The 25,576-nt window shown below is 40.9% G+C and overlaps 1 protein-coding gene across 1 annotated transcript in view; it reads right to left on the bottom strand.

Annotated features, from left to right (window-relative positions):
- Window positions 1-18,745: 18,745 nt before the first annotated feature.
- KIF18A (kinesin family member 18A) overlaps window positions 18,746-25,576 on the bottom strand; it is a gene marked incomplete at its 5' end in the record, with an annotated part of 117,669 nt that continues 110,838 nt past the window's right edge. Inside the window, one exon of the mRNA XM_089654953.1 lies at window positions 18,746-19,689. Coding sequence (XP_089511079.1) covers window positions 19,550-19,689 — 140 coding nt within the window. The remainder of the gene's footprint in view (window positions 19,690-25,576) is intronic.

Below are 25,576 nucleotides of genomic sequence, written 5' to 3'. Positions count from 1 at the left end.
CATGACTCTGCATAGCACAGCCATGCAAAGCAGTGTGCTACAGTGAAGCACAGACACACAGCTAACCCTTTGATCGCCCCACATATTAACCCCTTCCTGCCCAATGCCATTAGTACAGTGTCAGTGCTTTTTATTAGCACTGATCACTGTATTCGTTTCATTGGGATGTCAGTGACACCAAGTCAGTTCCCCCCAGTGTCAGAATGCCCACTGCAGTCCTGCTGTAAGTCGCTGATCACCGCCATTGCTAGTAAAAATTTAAAACATCCCAGTATATATACTGCCATTTGTAAACGCTATAACGTTCACATAAACCAATTAATAAACACGTATTGAGATTTTTTTTTTTAACCAAAGACATGTAGTGGAATACATTTTAGCCTAAATTTTTGACAAAATTTGATTTTTTTTAATTTTTTTACTGGACATGTTCCATAGCAAAAAGTCAAAAATATTGTTTTTTTTTTCTCAAAATAGTCGGTCTTTTTTCCTTTTCTTATAGCGCTGGTGATCAAATACCACCGAAAGAAAGCTCTATTTGTGAGGGAAAAAAAGGACATGAATTTAATTTGACTGCAGCATTGCCTGAGAGCGCAATTGTCAGTTAAAATAACGCAGCGCCATAACGCAAAAAATGGCCTGTTCAGGAAGGGGGGTAAATTCTCTGGAGGGCAAATGCAGCCACTTCATCTAATGACTAAAAAGCTGCAATATATTTAATTTTGGGTTTATGAGTTTAAATATGCTTTAAGCTCACAGAGGGTCAAACAGTGAAAACATCAACTTTGAATCATCTAGAAACATTTTTAGGACCCCTTTTCCTTTCAGGGAAACCTTGTGTTAGAACAGGGGTCTTCAAACTTTCTAAACAATGGGCCAGTTTACTGTCCTTCAGACTTTAGAGGTGCTGGACTTCGGCCAGTAGAAAGAGTGGGAGCAAAAAAAAAAAAAATTTACTAGCACATGTAGTCAGTAGTATGAGGAATAGTGCTCCAGCATTGGTGTCAATGGGAGGAATAGTGCACCATAGCTGGGAGCAGTGGAAGGTATAGTGCCCCATCATTTACCTCACTGGAACTAATAATGCCCCAGCATTGGTGTCAGTGGAAGGGAGAATGTTCCATTGTTTATATCAAGGGGAGGAATTATGCCCGACTGTTTGATGTTCATAGAAGGAATTATGTCCCACTCTTTGTATATGGAAGAAATGGTGTCTCAGCGTTGGTGTAAGTAGGAGGAAGGAATGGTGCCTCAGCATTGGTGTAAGTAGGAGGAAGGAATGGTGCCTCAGCGTTGGTGTAAGTAGGAAGAAGGAATGGTGCCTCAGCATTGGTGTAAGTAGGAGGAAGGCATGGTACCTCAGCATTGGTGTAAGTAGGAAGAAGGAATGGTGCCTCAGCATTGGTGTAAGTAGGAGGAAGGAATGGTGCCTCAGCATTGGTGTAAGTAGGAGGAAGGAATGGTGCCTCAGCATTGGTGTTAGTAGGAGGAAGGCATGGTACCTCAGCATTGCTGTAAGTAGGAGGAAGGAATGGTGCCTCAGTATTGGTGTAAGTAGAAGGAAGGCATAGTACCTCAGCATTGGTGTAAGTAGGAGGAAGGCATAGTACCTCAGCATTGGTGTAAGTAGGAGGAAGGAATGGTGCCTCAACATTGGTGTAAGTAGACGGAAGGCATAGTATCTCAGCATTGGTGTAAGTAGGAAGAAGGAATGGTGCCTCAGCATTGGTGTAAGTAGGAGGAATACTGACTCATATCAATGGGAAGAATAGTTCCCCAAGGACTGGATAAAGAAAAGCAACAGTCCACAGTTTGGATACTGCTGCACAAGAGGACTGTGCTGTTGCTAGGAGTGTTCAAGCATGCTGCTATTGTATCTTAAAGTAGAACTTTAGTCAGAAAATTAAGTCCTACTAGATAGATCACTTCAGGCTGGCCCCTTTTGTAGTATAGCTAGGTGGAACATTAAAAACGAGTGCCTATACTGTTTACAATCCAGCAATACACTGTCTCACCCTGTTCTACACATGCTCAGTTGCTCTCTATGTTTAAGGCAATGTGCCAAAAATGTAGTGGTCAGTCTGCTGCCAGCCTAAAGATTTACTGTTGCTCAGGGGCCCAGGGCTTCAGCAAAATGGCAGCCTCTAGCAAGAAGAAACCAGAACAATGCTGGAAGCAATTTACAGCACACGCTAATTTTGGTAGCATAGGTATTAATGTGGTATGTATGTTCCTTGCTAAAGAACAATATTTTTTTTAGTAAGTTGTTATGGATAACGTTCTGCTTTAACAACAGATTCAAGTCATCAGTGTTCTTGTGTTTTGTCTCTCTGCCTTGTTAAGCCTTTGGAGTGTTGTGTCAAAGTATTTCACCCTCTAAAGTTATATTTAGACTGTCAAAAAGCTGTGGCCAGTCTTGGCAGCAATTGTAGACATTACTTGCACATGTATGTGCGATGGGCAGCAGCCATCAGTGGCAGCTGTCAAATTTGTACTCTGTAAAAATCAATGTTCGGTGGCTCTGCTGCTTTAATCTGAGCAGTAACATGCAAAAAGACCTTCCAAATGACCCTGGGTGCAGTCAGTGTAAATCCAGGGTTGACGTTTTTGTAGAGTTTTTGCTGCAGAAAAATAGGCCAGTTTGTATGCAACCATAATACAGAGTGTTACTGCATCCAGAGGTGGTGTATAGCCTCTCTAAACACAGCAAACTAGCTGCAGATATTCAGACAAGTGAATGTAGACTTAAACCAGCCATACATAGATCAAAATGTGGCCAGTTCAGCAGGGACAGGTAAAATTTTGATCAATATATGGACACCATGTTTGTACACAAGTCAATTTACCAATCAACTTATGAACAACAAGCCTGAATGATTAGTACTGCCAGCTATAGCCGACAAAAATAATCATTGTGTTCTGCTGGTAAGGAAGGCTCCCCAGGACCAGAACACACTAGCACTGCAAGAGGGATCCCCACATCAACACTGACTGTGTTGATGGGGGAATTGACCACGGGTAAAAGGAAAGAACATTATGGCCTGCTTTAATCTGCATTAGATATACAACAGCATGTTTGCCAAGTGAATAAATATTAGCCTGCTAACAAGGATATTCATTACAACTATATTTGCTCTAAAGTTTATAAATGTAAAAAAAGAAGAAATTGCAGCGAGCTTGTTTGTGTTGTGTGGGTGTGGAAAGCAACCTACGTGAAGGCTTCCTACAAAGACCTCATTGGTGAACCAGTGAAGCGTATACATGTCCTAACAGTTGTTATTTTCCAGGGCTGCGCTTGTATACTTGCTACAGCTGTACAAATCAGTTATTTGAATCCCCCCAGCTCAACAGCGGGATCTCTGAGTTCAGCTCTGCAGAGAAGCCTGCTTAGCTCTCACGTCTGTAACCAATAATGTCATTAAAAACACATAGCAGTGAGCATTCAGTGCATATGGGACAATCGCGATTTGTGTAATCTTTCCAGTGTAAAGTAAAACATGGCTATAGTTATATAGCATATCTAAACCTAAAAACAAAAATGTTATTTATTACAGCATACCACTCCTTAGCTTGGTGGCTGTGCTAGTTTTCTTTTTTTCTAGACTAAGAACATTTTCAGTAAGTACAAAAAACATCTGTTGATCTTGTCAGAAAAGAAGTGTCCTTGACAGTTCCTGTAAACTGAAAATGAAACATCCTTGTTTACTGTGTAAACTATTAGTTCCATCAATATACCACATAATAGACGGGAGCAAAGGCTGAGATGTCTGAAATCCAGCCTGTGTGACAACAATGGCTCCCTCTACAAATAAGTACTCATGCACACCAAGTGTTTAAAAAAAAAACCCACAAAAACACACACAAAAAGAAAAAAAAAAAAAATCACAAAAAAAACCTCTGCTTTTAGGAGCTGTAACAGCGTATACCCAGAGATGAACGTGGTTCAACCATTTTAGCTTCAACCTCCATCTTGGCAAAGGGATTAACCATCCTCACAAATATATTTCTTCCTCATTCTTCCCCCTCCCTCCTTAAAGGGGCCCAGAGACATTTGGCCAGTATGTGTGTGAGTTGGGAATGTCACAGGAGGGTCATAGGAGCTATAAAGCCTCCCAAGGGAGTCGGGGCCTCCCTGTCCAAAGAACCTGCAAATTGTAACACCTCGTAAGAGATAAGGCAAGCTTTCCTAGGAGTTGAAAAAGATTTCAACCTAATAAACCTAACTCAGCGTAGGTGACAGTATCAGATAAACACTTTTCAAAATCCATTTCTCCCCTACGTCTCATATCTTGGAATATGAGAGACTTACACAAAAACCAGACCTATCGTCAGATTGGCCATGAGAAGGCGACCAGTCACTCGCATTGTCTCGGATACATAGGAAAACAGAAAAGTAGATCTTGTGAACCGTACAGTGTATAATTTCATAATTCATATCTAATCAATCCTCAGGCGTGTCTGCATAATAATCTACCCGTGGGTGGAATGTCACTTATGTAGCTGGAAAGTTATGGGCCAAAATATGAGTTACGGGAGATTTTGGCTCTAGTTGAGGTATCCACCCATACCTCCACGCCCTAAGCGGAGTATTGGTCCTTGACATCAGAGACACCCTCTGCTGGGGACCACAAAATAGGCTGTCAGGCATAGGAGTGAGAGTTGACGACGTCTCCCATTTTAACATCAATACCACCTGGGGAGACCCGTGCCTTTTTGCTCTGAAACCTGGATCTGCTAACCCAGGACTTTGGAAAGTACCTTAACCCTTTCACCTCTCTCTGATATCTCTTTGCTGTGCTGTTGGTCTCTGTATGTTATATATATATATATATATATATCTTAGTTACATATTTTTCTGTAAATATTTTTATTGCACCCATTTGACCTTTTTAGTAATAAATCTTTCCTTCTGAAAGTGTTGAACTGTTTCTATAGCGCTTTATTGCAATTTACGAATTCCTGCCTCTAAAGAGACGCTACTGTGTTTAACTCTGCATAATCGGCCTGCGGTGACCGTATTATGCAGACGATTATCTCAACCATTATAGTGTTTTAGCTGATATTGCCGAGTTAAGTGTATGCAATTTGTAAGAATGGACTTACACCATTGAGACTATCTGAACTTGTTTGTTCAATAAGTGCAATAAAATACCTTTTGATCTTGCCAGAAACCATGTGACAAACCATATGCTCTGTGCCTGTGCTCTACTCTTACCAGTTACACTGTTCCCAGGTATCCCTGAGAACTACAAAACATCTCCCTTCCATGTTATGCAGATGAGCAGAGGGCAATGTGTTCTGTAATCCTGGCCAAAGGTGACTATGCTATTCCTCCATATACAATTCAATACAATGAACGAGCATCAACAAGCTAGGGTCTACTCTATTCCTGTGAGCAAGCCCATTGGGGGTGAAACGCATCTGAGGAACATGTTAGCTCAGGTGGAAACCATACGTATGTAGCTAGTTAGAATAAAGCAATAAGACGACTTTATGATAGATTGACTCATCTTGTTTATATCCTTATGGTGGAGCAGAGACAGGCTACAGGAGTCAGCACCATAATGGTCTGTGAATGAAAAATGGAGGTTTAGAGCAGTGCTTAAACATTGAGGATATAATTTATTTTAGATCCAGCATATATTATTTAAAAAAAACCTTGGTGTGGACATCAAAAAAGCCCTAGGACTGCAGCTGGGCATCAGTAGCCTGGAGATGATAGCAGCAGCTCAAGTAGACTCATAGATATCTCTCTTTAGAATGCCCCAGCAGCTACATAAACGGGTTATGTAGGGAGGTGAGGGGCAGAGGAGCTGGGCCAGTGTCAAACCTAAGAGGGAAGCTCCTAGGAGAGGAAAGGTCTATGACATGGCAGGAGGGTGGGTAAACTGTGGCTCTGGTAGGGAATAGAATCTTCCTGAGGAATAAAATGTAACAGCATGTTCAAAGGCACATTACAAGGGAGTAAAAATAATTTATGGAAAGGAAAAACACTGCAAATAAACATATACAATTCTTTATCGTTTTCTAAACTTTTACCTTCAATATTTTAAGTTTGTGATAAGGTTTCATTAAGGGATGTGGCTTTTCTCTCTCCTATAAGGACAGCTTACAACTGTAAATACAGGCAAGTCAACCGGCTTGATGTTCTGCAAACTGAAGCTCAGCCTACAGTACAAGCTAACTTGGATCCTGACATCACTACAGCCAGCTGCAATGCGTAATGCCCAAAGATCATTGGCACTCTTAAGCAGCGCAGCACTTGGCATGTAGGGAAGTTGTGTTGTATAGACAGCATCTCCCTGCCTGTCCACCAACTTTGGAGAAGTCCTTTAGCTTGACATGAATGATCTATGACATGGCATCAATGCAGAATGACTTAAGCCACACTAATGTTTGCCTAGAAGGTCAATGGCAGCACTTGTATCTCTTTTAGTACATGTTCTTAATAAGAAGGCACAAAGGGCACATTTTGGTTCCATTGAATCCACATCACCCTAACGTATCTGGGTATACTGTCTCCTTACTCCCCCAATCCTCCAAAAAAGTCATAGCTTCCACTCACTGTACTAAAATGATAGTTTAAAAAAAGGCCTTGGGCTTTGTTTGCATTAGATGTGATTCTGTATAGAGATCTATGGGATTACAAAAGGAGGTTGATGCAGCTTAGCAGGTCAAATATACCTGTCATTGATCTGTGAATGATCTCAGAAGTTTCTCAAACTGATGTTTAAAAAAAAAAAAAAAAAAAAAAAAAAAAGAAGAAGAAGCAAAGTGTATTTGCCCATCATTACAAGCCCTTATATTGTCTGCAATAAAACAGACCTAAACTGTTAGGCTGTATCTGTGCTGTAAACCAGGCACTCTGAATGCCCATTTTGCTCAAGGGCATAAAGAAACTATTGCATTTGTAAATTTGGAATATACCTCTTTGTTTGGTTTTGTGTTAAGGTCTGCTGTGCTTCAACAAAGAGGAAAACTAAAGCCTAAAGTAGAACTAAAAAGGCAAAACTTTCTCTTTTGCATTTTGAATAGAGTAAGGGAGGATTATAACCAGGGCTTTTATTTTTCTCAGAATAGTTGCAGAACCCCCCTCCCAAGTCACACCTTGTTTCTACCCACCTCCCAGTACTGCTTCTTTTAGAGAGAACAGAGCCAATTCCATTTTGTATAGAATTTAATAACAACAAGAAAAGCAGTAAAACAGCTCCCCTGGAGCCAGTAACAATGGACCCCACAGCAGATCTCTCATCAGCAACAAATATACCCCTCCCTCAATATTTGATCCCTCCCAGCAACAATAGACCACCATGCAAAAATAGATCCCCTCCAGTGGCAATAGACCCCCCAACTCCCATTACATACATTCAGTGCTGGAGATGCCGAAACTGCTCTCCCCCCACGTTCCTACGGAACAAAAAACCCTGGTTATAACACTTCTCAGTTGTTTTTTTAATTTGTCATCTGTGTCCCATTGGGGAGATTTCCTATCACTTCCTGTACCATAGCCAAAAGAGGAAGTGAGAAGAAATCCCTGCAAATTAAGAGAAGCTCTTGGGGCCCCCCCAAGTACTAGTGTCCAAATTGTTAGATTTTCCCTCTTTACTGATCTGAGGACAGCACAAAAAGTTGGGATAGTTATACTTTAAAGTTGAACTGAAGTTAGAAGATAAATGCTGGTAGGTGGAGATTTTGTCCATCTCCACCAGAAAGCAATATAAAGTCATTTGTATGATGATAAAAAAAATAAAGTCAGGTTCCCGGATCATGCGACTGCAATGCACAAGAGCAGGAGATACATCATCACTAGCCATTCTATGGTTATCCAAAGATGGAGCTAGGTGCAGAAGATGCATCAGGGAAGATGACAGCTGTGGACATTACTTATGATCAATACGATGGTTCCCTTGTGCTGCTGTTTCCCATTCCCCCCACCACACCAGTTGTAATTTCCTGGTGCAGCGGGGGTTTTTGAGCAGAGCTGTACAGGCACTTATCAAGAGTGCTTGACTATGCCCACCCTCATCACCAAGCTACTCCTTACATAAAAGCTTCTATGAATGGAGGGGGAAGACCTTTCAATCATCTGCCCACCCTCCTTTAATAGAAGCTATAGTATGACTTACATAAATGGAGGAAATGATTGGAAAGGGCAGGCATAGTTGAGCACTCCAGATGAATACCTGTTCAAGCTCCATTAAACCCCTCTGCACTGAGAGATTACAGTAACAACGTTGGTGGTGGGGAATCAGAGGAGGAAGATTTCTACTAAAAGAGACAGCAGCACAAGGGTCTCATTAGGGTCAATTTAATAAAACTGGAGAGTGCAAAATCTGCTGCAGCTTTGCATGATAGCCAATCAGCTTCTAACTTCAGCTTGTTCAATTAAACTTTGACAAAAAACTGGAAGCGGATTGGTTTCTATGCAGAGCTGCACCAGAATTTGTACTCCCCTGTTTTAATAACCCCTCTGCAGTGATTAAAAGAAAAAAAATTAAACTAAGTCTTTACCACTTAAAGATACACTATATTGCCAAAAGTATTGGGACGCCTGCCTTTACACGCACATGATCTTTAATGGCAACCCAGTCCATAGGGCTCAATATTGAATTGACCCGCCCTTTGCAGCTATAACAGCTTCAACTGTTCTGGGAAGGCCATCCACAAGGTTTAGGAGTGCATTTGGGAATGTTTAACCCATTCTTCCAGAAGCACATTTGTGAGGTCAGGCACTGATGTTGGATGAGAAGGCCTGGTTCGTAGTCTCCGCTCTAATTCATCCCAAAGGTGTTCTATCAGGTTGAGGGCAGGACTCTGTGCAGGCCAGTCAAGTTCCTCCACCCCAAACTCGCTCATCCATGTCTTTATTTATGGACTTTGCTTTGTGCACTGGTGCTTCCACTTTGTTATAATACAACTAACAGTTGACCGTGGAATATTACTAGCAAGGAAATCTCACAAATGGACTTATTGCACAGGTGGCAACCTATCACAGTACCACGCTTGAATTCACTGAGCGCCTGAGAGTGACCCATTCTTTCACAAATATTTGTAGAAGCAATCTGCATGACTAGGTGCTTGATTTTATACACCTGAATCCAATGATTTGGAGGGGTGTCCCAATACTGTTGGCAATGTAGCATTAGACAATACCTTCAGCATTCTCCTTTTAAGTATATTTCCTTAGGTGTTCTACTTGTATACAATGGCTCCCAGTACAACCGTGCAAGAGTGTGCACTCAGAACTCTCCATACCTGAAACTGGCATGATTTATAGTTATACAGTCATGTGACCTACCCTAAATCCAGTTGGAGCTGCTGTATTCACAGGTACTATACACCCAGTTGACATAATGCAAAAAAACCCCAAAAAAAAACAGTTGTCTTTTTTTTTTTTTTAATCTCAAAAATGCACTGGCTGTGCTGAGGGGTATTTGCACATTTTATATTCCAAATCGTCATTTCCTACTATATTCTTTTATGACTAATGCGGTTTGATCTACACTTCAACATTTGGTATCCTCACGTATATGTAAACAGCTTTGGTGTGAAGATAGGATTGCTACAATTTATGGTTGCATTTGAAGCCAGGTATTATCTATCACTATTGATGTGGGATATGGTTTTATTACAACGTATCAGTTGTAACAATTCAGAGATACAGTCAGTGTTACATAGAACTGGCATGGGTTTTGACAGTGATGACCTGTAAGATTTATCCTCAGATTTATGGTGTTAGTTTATGAGTGTGGTCCAGACTCAAAGTGATTTTTATGATGGAATTTTTATGTATATAGGAAGTGTTTCAATTTGTGTACTATTGTTAATTTTGTTTAATAGAATAATTACTGTGTAACCACATATGGCCTTACAGTGATCATCCTTTCGCTATGCTGCTTTGTTAGGTGTGCTATATACCTATTTTTTAGCTGCTGCATACAGTAGAGCTTCAACCTAGCTATGGTGTTTGGCAGGTGTATCTGAATCACAGAAAATTTTGTTTGGAGTTTAACCTCATCTACAATTTTTGTTATTTTAACTGCATCATACACATTGAATAAAGCATGAATTACAACATAGTGTGACAGATCATGTTGAATTACATTTAAAAGTTTTATGAAACTTTGAAGACATTTTCTTTTTGGAAACAAGTAAATCATCAGAAGCCTTGCTACCAATTTACTTCCCCAATAAAAGAAAAAGATCTAAAAACTATCAATTTTATGACCATTTTAATGTGGATGCAAATAACAAAAAAAAAAAAAAAAATACTAGGCAAAGTTGTTTCCTTTGATAAACAAAATCTTTTAACCTAAGTTCTTACCGTCTCTTTTCTACTGGGGAGACATAATAATAAGCAGATGCTACACAGCATTCAGAAGCGCAGATTGTAGTATACAACTGTATTGGTCTGATACAAACAAGATGTGTAAATATTTAATGAAAGCTCATGCGTGTGTGTATATTTATACACACACACACACACACACACACACACAGTCGACCCCCCCGAAAGTCGCAGTTCAGAGTTTGCGGTCTCAGTTTGTGGATTTTTCCTCTCGGGCAGATCAGCCCAGCATTCCCGCATCATAACAGTTTACCTAGAGTGTTTCGCCGAGTGTTTTTAGTTTTGTTCTTCTTAAAGTCCTAGGATGCTGCCCAAACACCTGGCTCCTTCTAAGGCTTCTAGCAATGAACCTAACTGCCAGAAGTTTAAGACACTCCAGGAGAAGGCTGAACTACTGGATTTGCTCCGACCAAAAAGTTATGCTGCATTAGCGCACCATTATGGCATCAACGAAAGTACCGTACGCTACATAAAGAAGGAGACAGTAATCAGAAGTACTGTATCAGTACGTTTCTGTGATACTGCCAAAAAGATAACGACTTTAAGAAATAAAAATATCATCAGGATGGAATCTGCCTTGGCATTGTGGATCACCGACTGCAGGAAGAAGAAAATCCCCTTGGACGGTAACATCATCCATGAGAAAGCACGGAAAATGTACCAGCAGTTTGCGACAGGAGACAATGCAGAAGGTACCGAAGAACCGCAACCAGGTCCATCAACAATACTGGAGCCTGAAGATTTTCAAGCCAATAAGGGATGATTTGATCATTTTCAGAAACTTTTCAATTTGAAAAGTGTTTCTCTACATGGAGAGGCAGCATCTGCCGACAAGGAAGCCACGGAGAAGTACCCCAAGCCTGAACGAGTTTTCAACATGGATAAGACTGGCTTATTCTGGAAGAAGATGCCATCCAGAACTTACATCATTAAAGACTAAGCCAAAGCTCCAGGGTTTAAAGCACAGAAGGACAGAGTGATGCTCATTATGTGTGGCAATGCTGCTGGCTACATGATCAAACCAGGCCTCATCTACAAAGCAGCAAACCCTAGCGCCCTCAAAAACAAAAATCTGCTGCCTCTCTACTACCCTAAGGCCTGGATGACCAAAGTTCTAGCTTCAAACTGGTTTCACCAGTGTTTCATCCTTGAAGCCAAGGAATACCTCCACAACTTAGGCATGGACTTCAAGCTGTTGCTCATTATGGATAATGCTGGCAGCCACCCTTTGGATTTGTATTACGAGGGAGTCCAGATTGAGTTCCTCCCTGCCAACACCACCTCCCTCATCCAACCTATGGACCAAGGTGTGATCCATGCCTTTAAGGCTCTTTATACCCAGAATTCCCTCCAACAACTTGTGGATGTAATGAACACTGATGAGAATTTTACATCAAAGGGTTACTGGCGTAACTTTACCATCGCAACATGCCTGTCATTCATCCAAGCTGCTCTTAAGGAGATGAAAAAGGAAACCTTCAACGCATGCTGGAATAAGCTGTGACCTGAGTGTGTCCATGACTACAAGGGCTTCTCACCTGAAGAAATTCAGCAATAGGCTGTAGACAACGTTGAGACTGGAAAAGATACTTGGTGGAAAAGGTTTTGACGATATCACTCAAGATAAGGTCAACAACCTCATCGATGCCCACTCTGAATCCGACAGACGAGGATTTGTTGAAGTTAAAGTCTACCAGCGAAAAGGAGGAGAAAGCGACAGATCAAGAGGAGCAGGGCCTGACATTGGAACGTCTTTCCCAGATTATTAGGACAGCGAAGGAGTTGCAAGGGATGATTAAAGTATGGTATTCCTATATGGTTAGGGCACTCAAGGTTAATAATGGCATTGATGCTGCCATTCAGACATAAAACACTCCTTGCCACCATGAAGAAATGACAGCAACTTCCCATCACAATGTTCCTCAAACCTAACAAGAAGAGACAGCACGAAACCCTACCAGAAGATGACCCGTCAGAAGATACGACTCCTCCTGAAGCACCCGAAGAAGAGGCGTCACCAGAGGAGCTGTAAATCCTGTTTTGCTGTGTAGTCCTTATCTTCATTACATACCTTAATCGTACTGCACAACAAATTCATGATCTTCAATCAATATCATTCATTATTGGTGACTACTTGTACATTTTACTGTTTTTATTAAATTTAATTACTGTATTTACCCTAAAAATAGGCTTTTTTTTACCACACCCAAAATTTGCGTTTTTCACAATTTGCGGGTGCTCTACGAACATAACTCCCGTGAATTTTGGGGTTCGACTGTGTGTGTGTGTGTGTGTGTATATATATATATATATATATATATATATAGATATATATATATAGATATTTATTTATTATACACACACACTAAAAATCTCATTTTAAAATATTTTGTAGTATTCCTTGCTCCTAGAAACAAGCAGAGAACAAAAAACTCCACATCTTCCAGACAATGTATAAGACTAATCAACTTTGTGGGGGTGGGGTGTGGAGGCTGGCTGGCATTCAAATGAAAACAGTCCTTGTAAACCCTTACTTCTACTCAGTAAAGACACTAGCCTCAGATGATACACAAAGATAAAACAAAATCCTCCTGCAAAAGTTGTACCAGTTTATCTGAGCCCTCTATCCTCCACAACAGGGGTGTCAAACCCAATTTCATCGGGGGCCACATCAGCATTATACTTGCCCTCCAAGGGCCGGTTGTATTTGTAAAACTATATGTCCAGAGCCCCTCCACCATTAGAAGTCAATTGGCCCCCACCCTACCTTACATCACAGTGCACCCCCCACCCTTACCTTGTGCTGCTGCCAAGAAGCGGGGAGCGAATCTTGAAAGCAGAAAGTGCAGGGTCTAGAGGAGGACAAGAGAAGGGCTAGAGTCTGCTGAATGCCGAGACCATGGGAGGCGGAGACGAGGGGGTGCTGTGGCTGCACAGAGAGGTGTAGGATCTGGCAGAGGAGTTCTGTCCTGCACTCTGCTGTTGACTGCTGAGACAAGGTGGGGGTGGAGACTATGGGGGGCCGCAGCTGGAGGAGAGCTGCACAAAATGGCCTGGCAGGAAAGATTTGGCCCATGGGCCTTGTGTGTGACACGAGCTCTAGTCTTCCAAAACACACATTTTATACAGCACTTCTAAGAAGCAGGAAGCAGAGGTCGGGGATCTGATGTCACACCCATTGCAGCGCTAGATCACAAAACGCAATGAAATCGGATAGCTGATTGGAGGGATGGGACACAACTCCCTCTTCACAGGCTCAGAGAAACATAGAGCTGAGAGTATTAGTCATCTGCTGTATGCTGGAAGGGGGGAGGCTGTGTTGGTGAGCTTAGGCCCCTTTCACACGGACCATCAGATCAGGCGGGCCTGATTGGAAGATCTGTTCATTCCTATGGACAGGACGGTGTAAACGAACGTGTATCAGTTTACACCTGTCTACCTCCAGATTTGATTTAAAAAAACAGAAGAGGATTTATCCTCTTCCATTTAGGCGGATCTGAATGTAGCCAGGTAAAAACTGACAGTCTGTTTACTCCAGTTTGCCCATAGAGCAGAGCAGGCTCTGCATAAATCTGAGCGGATACAAATGTGTCATCCACCTGCTCTGCAGTGTAAGGGATGTTTGAGCTGATTGGAACGGGATCCACCCAATGTAGATAGGGCCTTAATCTATTAGAAGCAAGTAATGCAGAGGGAGGAGAGAGCAGACAGAAAACCAAACATGGTGCTTTGGATTAAGGTTAGAACACACTATAGGGGAAGGTGAGTGTTCATTTTTGGTTACAAACACTTTAAGGCAAGATATAAATACAGTATATAAAGCAATTTGCCCGAACTTGCCTTTTTTTGTAGCAAGATAATTCCCACTTTTCAAAATATTCTGTGGACAAAATGATGAGTTGAATATCATGTGGTTCAGTCCAATACCTGTCACGTCTACTGTTCTCAAGAAGCGCTAAATGAAAACCTTCACATCGGTTAGAAGCAATATATAACCTTGAATGCAGATACTGTTTACAAACAAGAAATTCAACATTTTCATCACAGTATGTTAAAAATTTTAAAAACAAAACCAACCCCCCCCCCCCCCCCCACCATCATCATTTTAGAAAGGAAATGCTTGTGTCACATCGCAGTTATTTACTTTGTGTTTTATATTTAAAGCAAATTCAATGGAAAGGTTCTCCTACAAACCTCAAGGGTTAAATGCCCATTGTGCCTTGGGGAATAAGCAGAAACACTTACTATATTTCTTGCTTCCCTGGTAGCAAGTGCTGACACTCCAGGATGTTGGCAGGGTGCTCAACATACTCACATATGAAGCAGAACTGCTTCTCCTGCAATGTACATAATGATGAAGAGGAGCAACAGATTGAGTGGCCCAAAAATTACTTTTGAGGACTGCTTGTATGGTAGAATGGAAGCCTGCAGGAGCAAGGTATAAAGACAGTAAATCTGCTTATTCCTCTACAACTAGAGAACAGACATTCCTTTCACTGCCGATTTAACTTTTGTTTTCCTAGGAATTCCCCTTTAACCAGTGCACATCCATTGGTACCTACTGTATTTGCACATTGCCATTTTAAATAAATGGCAGCACAGGAAGTGTTGAATGTATAGTAATGCAAGGTAAAACACACATTTTACTGTGAGTTACTAAAACACAAAGGCCTAAGTGGGCCTTTGGGTTGTGCTGTTACCTGTCACAATAAAAGACACAACATCACATTTGAGTCTCTGAGATCACACTACCCCCCCTTCCCCCCCAAACTGAAAAATCAAAGAAATTAAAAAGAAAACAATACTTTAATCAACACAATAAAAAAATAATGTGGTTTAAAACATATTTCAAGCTATTAACAGTCTATTTACAGGACACGGCTTGGAACACACGGAAAAATATTAATAACACAGGAAACCAATATTTACAGCATAAAAATAAAATATCGTTCATAATGATCATTCACAGAAACCATTAGTAAAAACCATGGCTTACAGGAACCTCTTTGAATGTTTTTTTTTTTTTTTTAAATTGGTGCTGGGATCTCCAGTTATAACGCTAATGCTTTTTGCATTACCACAATGTGTGGGGAAATCCTGCCTGCCAATAAAAGCGTTTGCATGAGCAGTCTACGTCTAACTGAGCATGATGCACTTTCACTGGATGGGAAACCAAATGCATTTCACTAAAATAAACTCTATGGAAAAGGTGACTGGAAAAATTACTAAAACAGGCAGTATTTGAGGATCCTCATTTAGCTGTGGTGATGAGGACACTATCAGTGTATACCTTTTTTTTTTTTTTGCTTTGCTGTTTTAATGATATTAAATCTGGGATCTGTTTCAACCAAGGCTTGGTATGCATCTTGTTGACACCAGAGATGAGATCTTCTCATACACCCTGGGGTATTTCCCATTCCTGCTGTGCTCTCCCCATAATAAATCAATGAAAAATCAAAGCAGAAGAATGAAGCACCCCTTAGAGATTGTGGAGAGTTTTTTTAATTTATTTATTTTTTAAGCAGAAAGGGCTACATGCTCAGTGCACCCACTCAACTTTTTACCCTGTATCTGTAGGCCTGTTTCACATGCGCATCAGCTTGTATAAGAGCAGTGTGAACAGCAAGCTTTGACAAAGCATTTGCAGATCTTTCAGCAAGCTTTGTTGAAACTTTTAAAGTACCATTCAGCGCTAGTTTGTAAAAGTTGAGCACAGATCCTAACAGGAGTGTTGATTGCTACTTTAGGCAAGCTGCTAGCAGGCTTTCAAGCTTCAAGAAGTTCTGAAGGCTGCTAGCAGAAGTGGCAATCAACACTCCCATTAGGATCTGTGTTCAACATTTACAAACTGGGGCTGAATGGTGCTTTAAAAGCTTCAAGTTTGCTGAAAGCTCTGCAAATGCTTTGTCAAACCTTGCTGTTCACACTGCTCTTATACAAGCTGAATGCAAAGCATGTGAAACAGGCCTAAGATGCAGAGAAAAAAGCCAGGACTATGTAGCTTCTGCACATATTGTATCATCAGTAGCTGCCCAGTGGCTGATCAGTAGCAAAGGCAACCTAGAGGAATAAGGCAGTGGACAGAATGAGAAGAGACGGCTATGATTTGTTAGTACCGAGGTAGGGAAAACAAACGCTTCTGCCAAAATGTGCTGGTATCCTGTGCTTACTTGCACTAGGGCAAGAGCACTGCCTCCTTAAAAGGAATGTACAGCCTTTTACATTTTTTATATAGTCATGTAAAAGTTATCAGCTCTATGTAAACAATTTCATCCATGCAACTTAACGGTTTAAAATTCTTCTTTCCATGTATAATTTGTAATTATATATACACCTGAGGACAGCCCTATTCCCTTGGCAGTGGCTGTGCTTTACTTCTACTCCCTTCAATGTAAGCCTGAGTTAAGTGCACTGATTGAAAACAATACACACCCTGTGTGGCTGATATCTCAGCAGTTGTTAAAAGAGAGATACAGTAACTGCACTGAGCCACTGAGAGATGTCTCTAATGCCAATACTCTACATTTTTACTAGCAGGCCTTTCCATGCTTTGTTGCAGCATTAAATATAGAGGCATACAAACATTCTTTTAAAGACAAACAATAAATCAAAATGTGTGCCTTCAAAAATACATTATGTTTCCCTATTAAATGGAAATCTTTGGGTCTTCTGATCTTTGCAACATGGCCCTAGAACAAGCAGGTTGGATATTTAGGTTTTTCAGACTTGCACAGATTTATTATTTATTTCAGGTATTTATATAGTGCCGTCAGATGTATGCTTGTTTCAGGTCAGCGGTAGCAAAGTTGAATAAGAATACAGCTCAAGAGGCTGCTCCTTTCAAACAGGGCAGCCCAAACAATAGTTTTGTTTTTTTTTTTTCATTCAGTCAGCAGATGGGAAAAAAAAAAAAAAATGGCCCGATTCCCTCATCCCCACACTTGCTGTAGATGGGGGACTCCTTCCCATTGAGCTATTGTAATATAACAGCGGGGAGACTTTCCTGCTGTCAGAATACACTGATCAGTGCTGCCAGTTCTAGCCGGCAGCACTGATCGATCAGAAAAAACCCGACAGGGTGGCTGTACAGAAGCTGATAAGTAGATTGACTTCTGTATAACCAACCTGTCCATACATGGATCGAAATTCGACTGGTCTCTGCTGTCCCAGCCAAAGTTCGATCCATATATGGCCAGCTCAAGTCAACAAAGGCAGCTCCCCAATCTATTGTTAGGGATCCCCTGTATGCTGTTAATCCTGATGTAATTTAGCAAAATGGAAATATCAGGATAGAAACATGAGAACCAAACCGTAAGCTCTAATGCAACAGATTGTGTGTTAACTAGCGAGTCACTGACCCAAAACAAGCATGCAGTCAGTAAAGTCTAAAGTTGCAGGGTACTGTTCCTGCTGGGAGAACACAGTGATTATTGCTACCGGCTATAGTCAATTGTAACAATTACATGCTAGAAATCCAACATGCTTGTTGTACCCAAGTTGATTGATGTATCGACTTAGGTACAATCAGCCTGCCCATACATGGATCGAATCTCAGCAAATCCCTGCTGAACTGGCGATGATTTGAACCATCTATGGCCGCCTTAAAAGGTAAACTCCAGCTGCATACTTCTTTCAAATAGCAGGTAGTGAAGCCAGGTTGGGGATGGCAATCTCAAAGCCTGTTCCTGTGTAAACAGGCAAACAATGGCAGCTCCTGTAGTGTCCTCACAGGCTCACTTTAGCATATATCGAGCTGAAGATGCCTCAGTCTTCCAAGAGTCTGAATAGAGGAAGGAAAGTCTATTAAAATGAGCCAGTGCTTTTTCCACACAGCTTCACTTTAATACAGGCTTCTCCAGCAGCATATATTTCCCTTCCTCTCACAACTACACCACTGTGTTCAGCTGCTGGGAGCAAAAAGGAAAGTTCTGTGTAAACTTCAGATCAGTGATCAGCCTACACAGAAGACTGTCCCAAGCTTCCCTATACCCAGGACTTCCTTCAGCTCCCGAAGCTGAACAGAGTGGTGGGGGAGCAATTAAAAAATAAGTATATGTTGATGGGAATTAAAGCAAACCTGCTGCTTTGCCCCCAGTTGATTTTAGGGATATCCCCATATATCGCTCTGTACTTGCAGCGCTTTTTAAGAAAACAAAACATGAGGACAGGTGCAAGTTTGCAGAGATACTGAATAGTTTAATATGTCTTGATCCTATCTGTAAAGGGGCACTGCAAAAACTTAAATTGTGGCTTGAAAAGGCACTTCACTGTCTACCATCCTGTGCAAGTATTTGACTTGTTGGATGGAGATAGAGAGATATATATATATATATATATATATATATATATATATATATATATATATATATATATATATATATATATATATATACACACACACACACACACACACACACAGCTCATATGTGACATAGGAGCCAGTGGAAGAAGTCACAGGGAGCAAGTTACTGACACACGAAGAAATGTGAAAACTTACAAAGAATGGTAGGTTGTGAAGTGATGGATTTTAGGGGACAGACAGCTAGAAAGGCAAGTATAAGAGCAGTTTTCTTATTGCATGTATGTTTTAGATTCAAGTAACCCTGAGCAGGCAGTCACTCACTTCAGAATCAGACACCAAAATGTGCCTGTGACACCTTCATTATGGCTTTATATGAAGAGGCAGGGACATAAACTACAGTTCTGGCACTGAAATCTTAGGCACCTACATAAACCTGTAAAAGTATTTTTGTACTGAAAAAGAATAAAGTTCTGGTAGTGCCTTCTTTCACCACAAACTTTGATAAAATACCACAACTTTTCCTCTGCGCACATAGCTACAGAATCAGTAAGACTACAACGCACCGCCTTTAGGAATTCATAATTCCACATCAGTGGAACAACAGTTGACAACAATCCTTTCACAATGAAAAAAACACCAGGAGATTCCATACAGATATATACAAGCATTCCTTACACTCACACATTAAAACACAGAACTTTGTCAGCGTTCTCTGTACATACAACAGCACTGGACGGTACAAATGACATAAAAATCTATAACATTAAAAGAAAATTGCCAAGATTTGTTCATACTGAACAAGACATCTTATGCAGCAAATTAAAAATATTATATTAGTAATACAATGGGGTAAGGTTGCATTACAGTCCAAGAGTCTAATTTAGTCCAGATTGGTAGTACTACTTCTTTCCAGCTTGTGAAAACGGTCGAGATGAACCAAGAAATGAGAAAGGTCTCTTTTTAGCTCCAGCTGCTAAGCTTCCATCTGAAATGCTCCTGGTTAGACGCCTCGGTGCACCACTGTCCTTATTTTTTGCTACTGTAGCGGAAAAAGAAAAAAGAAATGTTTTAGCATAGTTCTGAAATTAATAAATCCCAATGAGGATGTGACGTTGTACATTACGTGCCACATGTGGGTTTAAATTTTAACTTGTGGACACTTCACAAACAAATGTTTTATAACCTATAAAATCTGAACAGTAAGATTTAAAAGCCTGACTCCATCAAAATGTTTTTCTTATTTGCAATAGAAAAAAAAGCTGAATGGTTATAGCCTTTAAACTAAAATCCATCCCACACTTTCAACTTTAATATCTAGAGGGGGGTGAATGGCCAATGGAGATACAGCAAACCCAAAATAGGGAAAATAGCCAAGGCACCAATCGTTAAAAACCTTAAGTCTTAAAAGGAGATCTTTAGATGTATTGACAAACAAGCTTGTACAAAAGAAAACATAAAAACACTTCCTTTGTCAAAAAACATCAGTGTTTTTAGGATTTCTATTGTACAATCTATGTTGTCACAGTGAAAAACTTGATGTCTTCAATATTTGGTGTGATGGCTACTTTTGCCATTTTTATGGTTTATGCCCTCTGCCAAGAATTTTGACTTGCCTGTGAATTCCATATCTTGGGAGTACAGTAATGCACACTGCAATATAGTCATACACTATGGGTTATAGGTGTGTGCCTTCTGGTGATTGGATACAGGCAAGCTTTTGAGGATATCTTCCCCTATAACCTTAGAAATCCACGAATGTGTCTTTGCCTTTTGTAATATTCATTGGGATATGGCACCCAGTGACCACCTGTCGGACTTTTAAATATTTTACTGGAAGAAAGACTTTTGCTTGGGATGTGTCCAGGACAAGACCCATGTATTCCAGACAAAAGTTGTTTTTTTTTTAATTGATCACCCCGCTGAATACCTGGAGCAGTTTAATTGTCCTGTGAACATTTTCTGACAACTGAATGTGTTTTTCCACCACTGCCAAATGCAATAAAGAGGAGGGTAAATGAGAAACATGCAGATAGGCATGTGGGATACCCACTGATGCCAAATATTCCCCTGGTCTTAGAGAGGCAATTACCGTATTTTTCACCGTATAAGACGCACCTGACCATAAGTCGCACCTAGGTTTTAGAGGCAGAAAACAGGAAAAAAAAAATTCTGAACTAATGGACTGCAGACACAGTACAGGAGATGACCAGAGACTGCGGACAGCACAGGGATGACCAGAGACTGCGGACAGCACAGGGATGACCAGAGACTGCGGACAGCACAGGGATGACCAGAGACTGCGGACAGCACAGGGATGACCAGAGACTGTGGACAGCACAGATGACAGCTGACCTTTGGGGAAGTGGGGAGCGGGTACCTGAATTTGACAGGTACGCGCTCTTACTTTCGCAGAGTTGTTCTTTGATCTTACCTGTTCCTCGATCCAGCCGCGCGCTGTCTTCCCGGCTTCTGTAATGGCGCTCGGCATGACAGCCGGGTGCCCAGTGCGCATGAGCGAGAAGCACTTGCGCTTTGTGATTGGTCCGGCGGCTTCTGGGATCTGTCATGTGTCCCAGGTACCGCCTTACCATTCACAAAGCGAACCGCTTCTCGCGCATGGGCACTGGGCACCCAGCTGTCATGCCCAGTGCCCACACTACAGAAGCCGGGAAGACAGCACGCCGCTGGATAGAGGAACAGGTAAGGTCCCGCTGCAGAGCTGAGCGGCCGGCCCGGTATTCTGACACGGCCGCGGTGGAAATACCAGACCGGCCGCTCCATATTCGCCTTATAAGACGCACTGACATTTCCCCCCCAGTTTTGGGGAAGAAAAAGTGCGTCTTATACGGCGAAAAATACGGTAATGACCCTGAAGATTAAAAATAGAATCTTGGAGTTTGAAGGAATCTGTTGAGGGATTTTAGGTCAAAATTGGGGTGAATGTCCCTGTTAAGCTTTTGCACTGTGAACAAGTTTGAGTAGAAACCTTTCAACCTGTTCTGTAGAGGTACTGGCACGATTCCCTGGGACAAGAGGTGGTTCATGGTGGCTTTGAGAATCTAACAGTCCTTGGTCAGCCTTTGGTTGATTTGAAAGAAAATGGTGAGGGGGAAGAGTTTGAACCCTCATGAAACGAGACTGGAACCACCAGTCTAACAGCTATGACCTAAAAAGAATAAACCAGTAATAGCATATCCTACGTATTTAATTTGGACTGGTGTTATTAACCATTTGGATGTAAGGTAAATAATTGCAATGGTATCCAGTCATATTGTTGTGCACAGTACATTCCACTCCAATAGGCATTAATTACAGCTGAGCATACATTTTATATATTTGAATAAAGGTTATATTTTAGAGTCATCAATTGGCCAGATGGTGTGTAGAGACACGCACCCTCATCCGGCATAGATTTGTTATTTGCCAAAGACATTGATTTACAATTAGGGCTTAGTCCAATGCTGAAATTGCAGCAAGAGCTGGTTGCAGGGCTGGGCCTGCAAGATTAAACAGCATTTAGGAGCATCTTGAACTTTTTATCAACAGAATCCTTGAAAGAGAGAGCATCTTCCTTAGGTACAGTGAACGTTTTTCTTAGGACAGGAATGGCAGGATCAACTACTGAACAGCCCACTTCTATTCAAAAGCTTTTTTTACTGGACAGAGTAAAGTGAACATCCTTTCAGGAGTGACCCAATCATCATAGACTGCACATTAGATCTGTTAATGAACAGGGAATGTTTTGCATGATTTTTCAGGTTTCTATATAACCAAAGAAGCATGGCAAGATGGAGTGTCAGGTTGCACAATGCAATGCCAAGACTTTTGTGAACAGAGCCAATGAGCTTTTCAACATTAGCAAGCATGTTGCATGAAACTCCCTCTTCAACATAACGGCCTTCTGGGGAAGAAAAAATTTCCTGCAGCGTTTCAATGAGAAACTAGCGCAATATGTAAACATGCATGTAATAAAAATGTAAATATTTAATCCTCTAATACACACACACTTACATAAATGACCTATATCCTATTCTGAGACCTTAAAAGCTACGAGATACCTTATACTATATGCTTAATCTACATAAATTGAACCGAATATACAAAGTGTAATAGTGGCTAGAAAGTGCTATGTGCTAAATGAACCTGCTAATATAAATTCTACAACATAAATATGTACAAAGGGCAAATCGTGCCACAAAGTACTACACTCCAGTCTACTGATATGATATAAAAAAACTTAAAGCCCCCCCCCCCCCCTTTCTCCTGGTGATCCAGCCATTAACACCCCTCCTGTATTAGAGTGCCTAATAGAGGGGGCATCTCTGGAAGGTAGTTTTGTCAGTCTGGGGGGGAGGGGAGTGTTAGATGAACCAGCAGACTTAGATGCACTAACACAGAAGGCAAATTCCAACTTACATATCATAAGCAGTTACAGCATACAGTTTTTTTTTTTTCTTTTGGGATAAAGGTTTTACATAAATAAAAGTTGATCATTGCAAGCAACCCTGTCAGTGGTAAATTGTTTGTCTCAAATCTCTAACTATTCCATCTGCAGAATTGCCTGGTGGAAATAAAGGAAAGAATGAATAAAAAGAAACTATTGCAGGCATCACATCTAAGAATTGTATATATATAATTTTTGATTTTCAGTTTAAAATTGATGTGAACCCTTGCCTTGAAAAACAACCCATTCAGATTAAAATAGGCAAGGCAAAACATGTGCATATACATAAAAAATATGTTCGAATAGCTTTTTCTTTCCTTTTTTTTAAAAAATAAGTGATCACATAACCTTTGTTTTCAGTTGCATAAGAGGTGGGGTGGAGACTGCAGGGGTGCGTATCAGCAGGAGGCAAAGTAAAAAGAACACACTGACCTTCCAAGGGAAGAGTTGTGCAGGGGGGTGTGTCGGCACAAGTCTTGGCCATTGGAAGACAGATAGGCTTTGCTCCCAGCACAGGCAGAAAACTGACCACGCTGAGATAGATGTGCTGTCATGCTTAGCATGCTTAATTTACAATGGGAAAGAGGGGGGGCTGACTATATCACCAGGGATTTCACACAAAAGGAGGAAATACAAAGAACAGGATACTTTTTAATACAAGTATTGAAATGTTAACTCTACCCCACGCTGTCAAAAAATAAATAAAAGTGTTTGATTCCAATTAACAAACACAGCCTTGTAAGTAATTCAGAAACAAGACTGACCTAAAGTAAAGTTTATGTATCCATCTACCCAAAACAAACATTCATGGATGTCATTGGCAAGACTTCTGCACTTGGGTTCTAAGAAACTCCAGCCTGCCACAAATGTTTCAGGAGTATCCCACCTTCTGGGCATTTTCATTTTAAAGGATTAGGCTCAATCTATACAGTTAGGTTTTAGATAGAGTGGAGGACTAGAACCCCTGTCAGGGTTTTTATATGGGGCTCGATTCAAGGATTTCCCCTCACTTGTTGTCCCAATGACAAACGTTTTTTTTTACCAGACAGTAAGTGAGGGAAAGTCCGCAAAAGTGACACAAAGAACAAAAAAAAAAAAAAAAAACAGGAGATCTAAGAACCTTTCTCTACTCTATTAGAAAGACATTTTTTAGTTCTGTGTGTTACGTTTGAAGAGCTTCCCTCACTTATTTCCCCAGTGATAATGGTTTTACTGGACAAGAAGTTAAGGCAAATCTCTCTAGTGGAGCCCAGATATTAAAGTCTGGCAGGGTTTCCAAATCTTTCCCCAGTCAAAAACATACACAGGCCTGGCTGGACACTTACTTTTCCTGATGCATTCTCTGCAATTGTAAGACTTCTACAGTTACAATACAAGTGAAGCTCCATGACAAGTGAAATCTAGATTTTTTTAAATAGTTCGGACCTTTTTTTTGCCATCTATGGGTCTATGGAAAGTATTCCATAAAAAGTGAGGGGAAATCTAATATTTCACAGTTGCCACAAGGAGCACAGTGGAAATCTTCCAGTTGGGATAACTGTTCCAGTGACAAATATCTTAAAGGATAAATTCACCTTTCTAACCATGTCACACCCATATCAATGGTGTAACATGTTACGATTGGATCAATTCCTGCAACCCCACCCCCTCCCGAACCCCGTTGTGACAGCTAACAGGGGATCTTTCTCCCGCTAGCTGTCACAATTATAAAAAAAAAAAAAAAAAAAAAAAAAAACCACGTGGCTGTGCGGGGCTCCTTCCTCCCGGCCACACCCCTCATTCGCAGTATTCAGTGTATGGGAAGACTACAAGTTCTGACAGCTTTTGAGGCTGTCAGCTTGTAGTTTTCAATGAACTACCACGGCAATGTTCATTGAGGCTTCCTGTCAGCAAGTATCTGCTTGCCTGTACAGGATGTACGAGCAAGCAGACATACAGACAGATCAGGGGGAGACATGCATGACACCAGCCATCTGCTGATCACTGGTGCAATGCTTTACAGGCTACACAAACAAAAAAAAACAGTAAAAGCACTTTTTCACCTGAAAAAAAAAAAAAAAAAAAGTGCATTTATTATTTTTTGTTAAAAGGTGAACTTTAATGTCAGTTTTGTATGGATCAATTCCTTACAAATGATTACTGTACACAACCAACCACCTGTCTTTAATGCCTCATACTGGACTGAGAGACAAAAAAGAACGTCTGTAGGTTACTACAAAAGCTGCGTGAAACAATCTTGGACACTTAGCTCTGATTGATTGCTATAGGCAACACAGACTGAGATAATTCTTTCATTCTGAAGTATGCTGACCAGTCACACAAATTCAAATATAAAAGGGAAGCTTCATCCTTGTATTTTTGTAAAATTGCCAACAAGGTAAGTTCAATGAGATAGCACTAAAAAGTAAACTAACTCCGTTCGAGATATATGCCATAGCAGTCGTAATAGAAAGAAAAAAAAAAAAAATCAGACACCCACACC

Source organism: Staurois parvus, unplaced genomic scaffold, assembly GCF_062004578.1.
Source record: "Staurois parvus isolate SC_StPar_1 unplaced genomic scaffold, SC_StPar_1.0 ptg000818l, whole genome shotgun sequence".
In the NCBI taxonomy this organism is placed as follows: domain Eukaryota; kingdom Metazoa; phylum Chordata; class Amphibia; order Anura; family Ranidae; genus Staurois; species Staurois parvus.
This window is presented reverse-complemented; position numbering and strand designations above follow the sequence as displayed.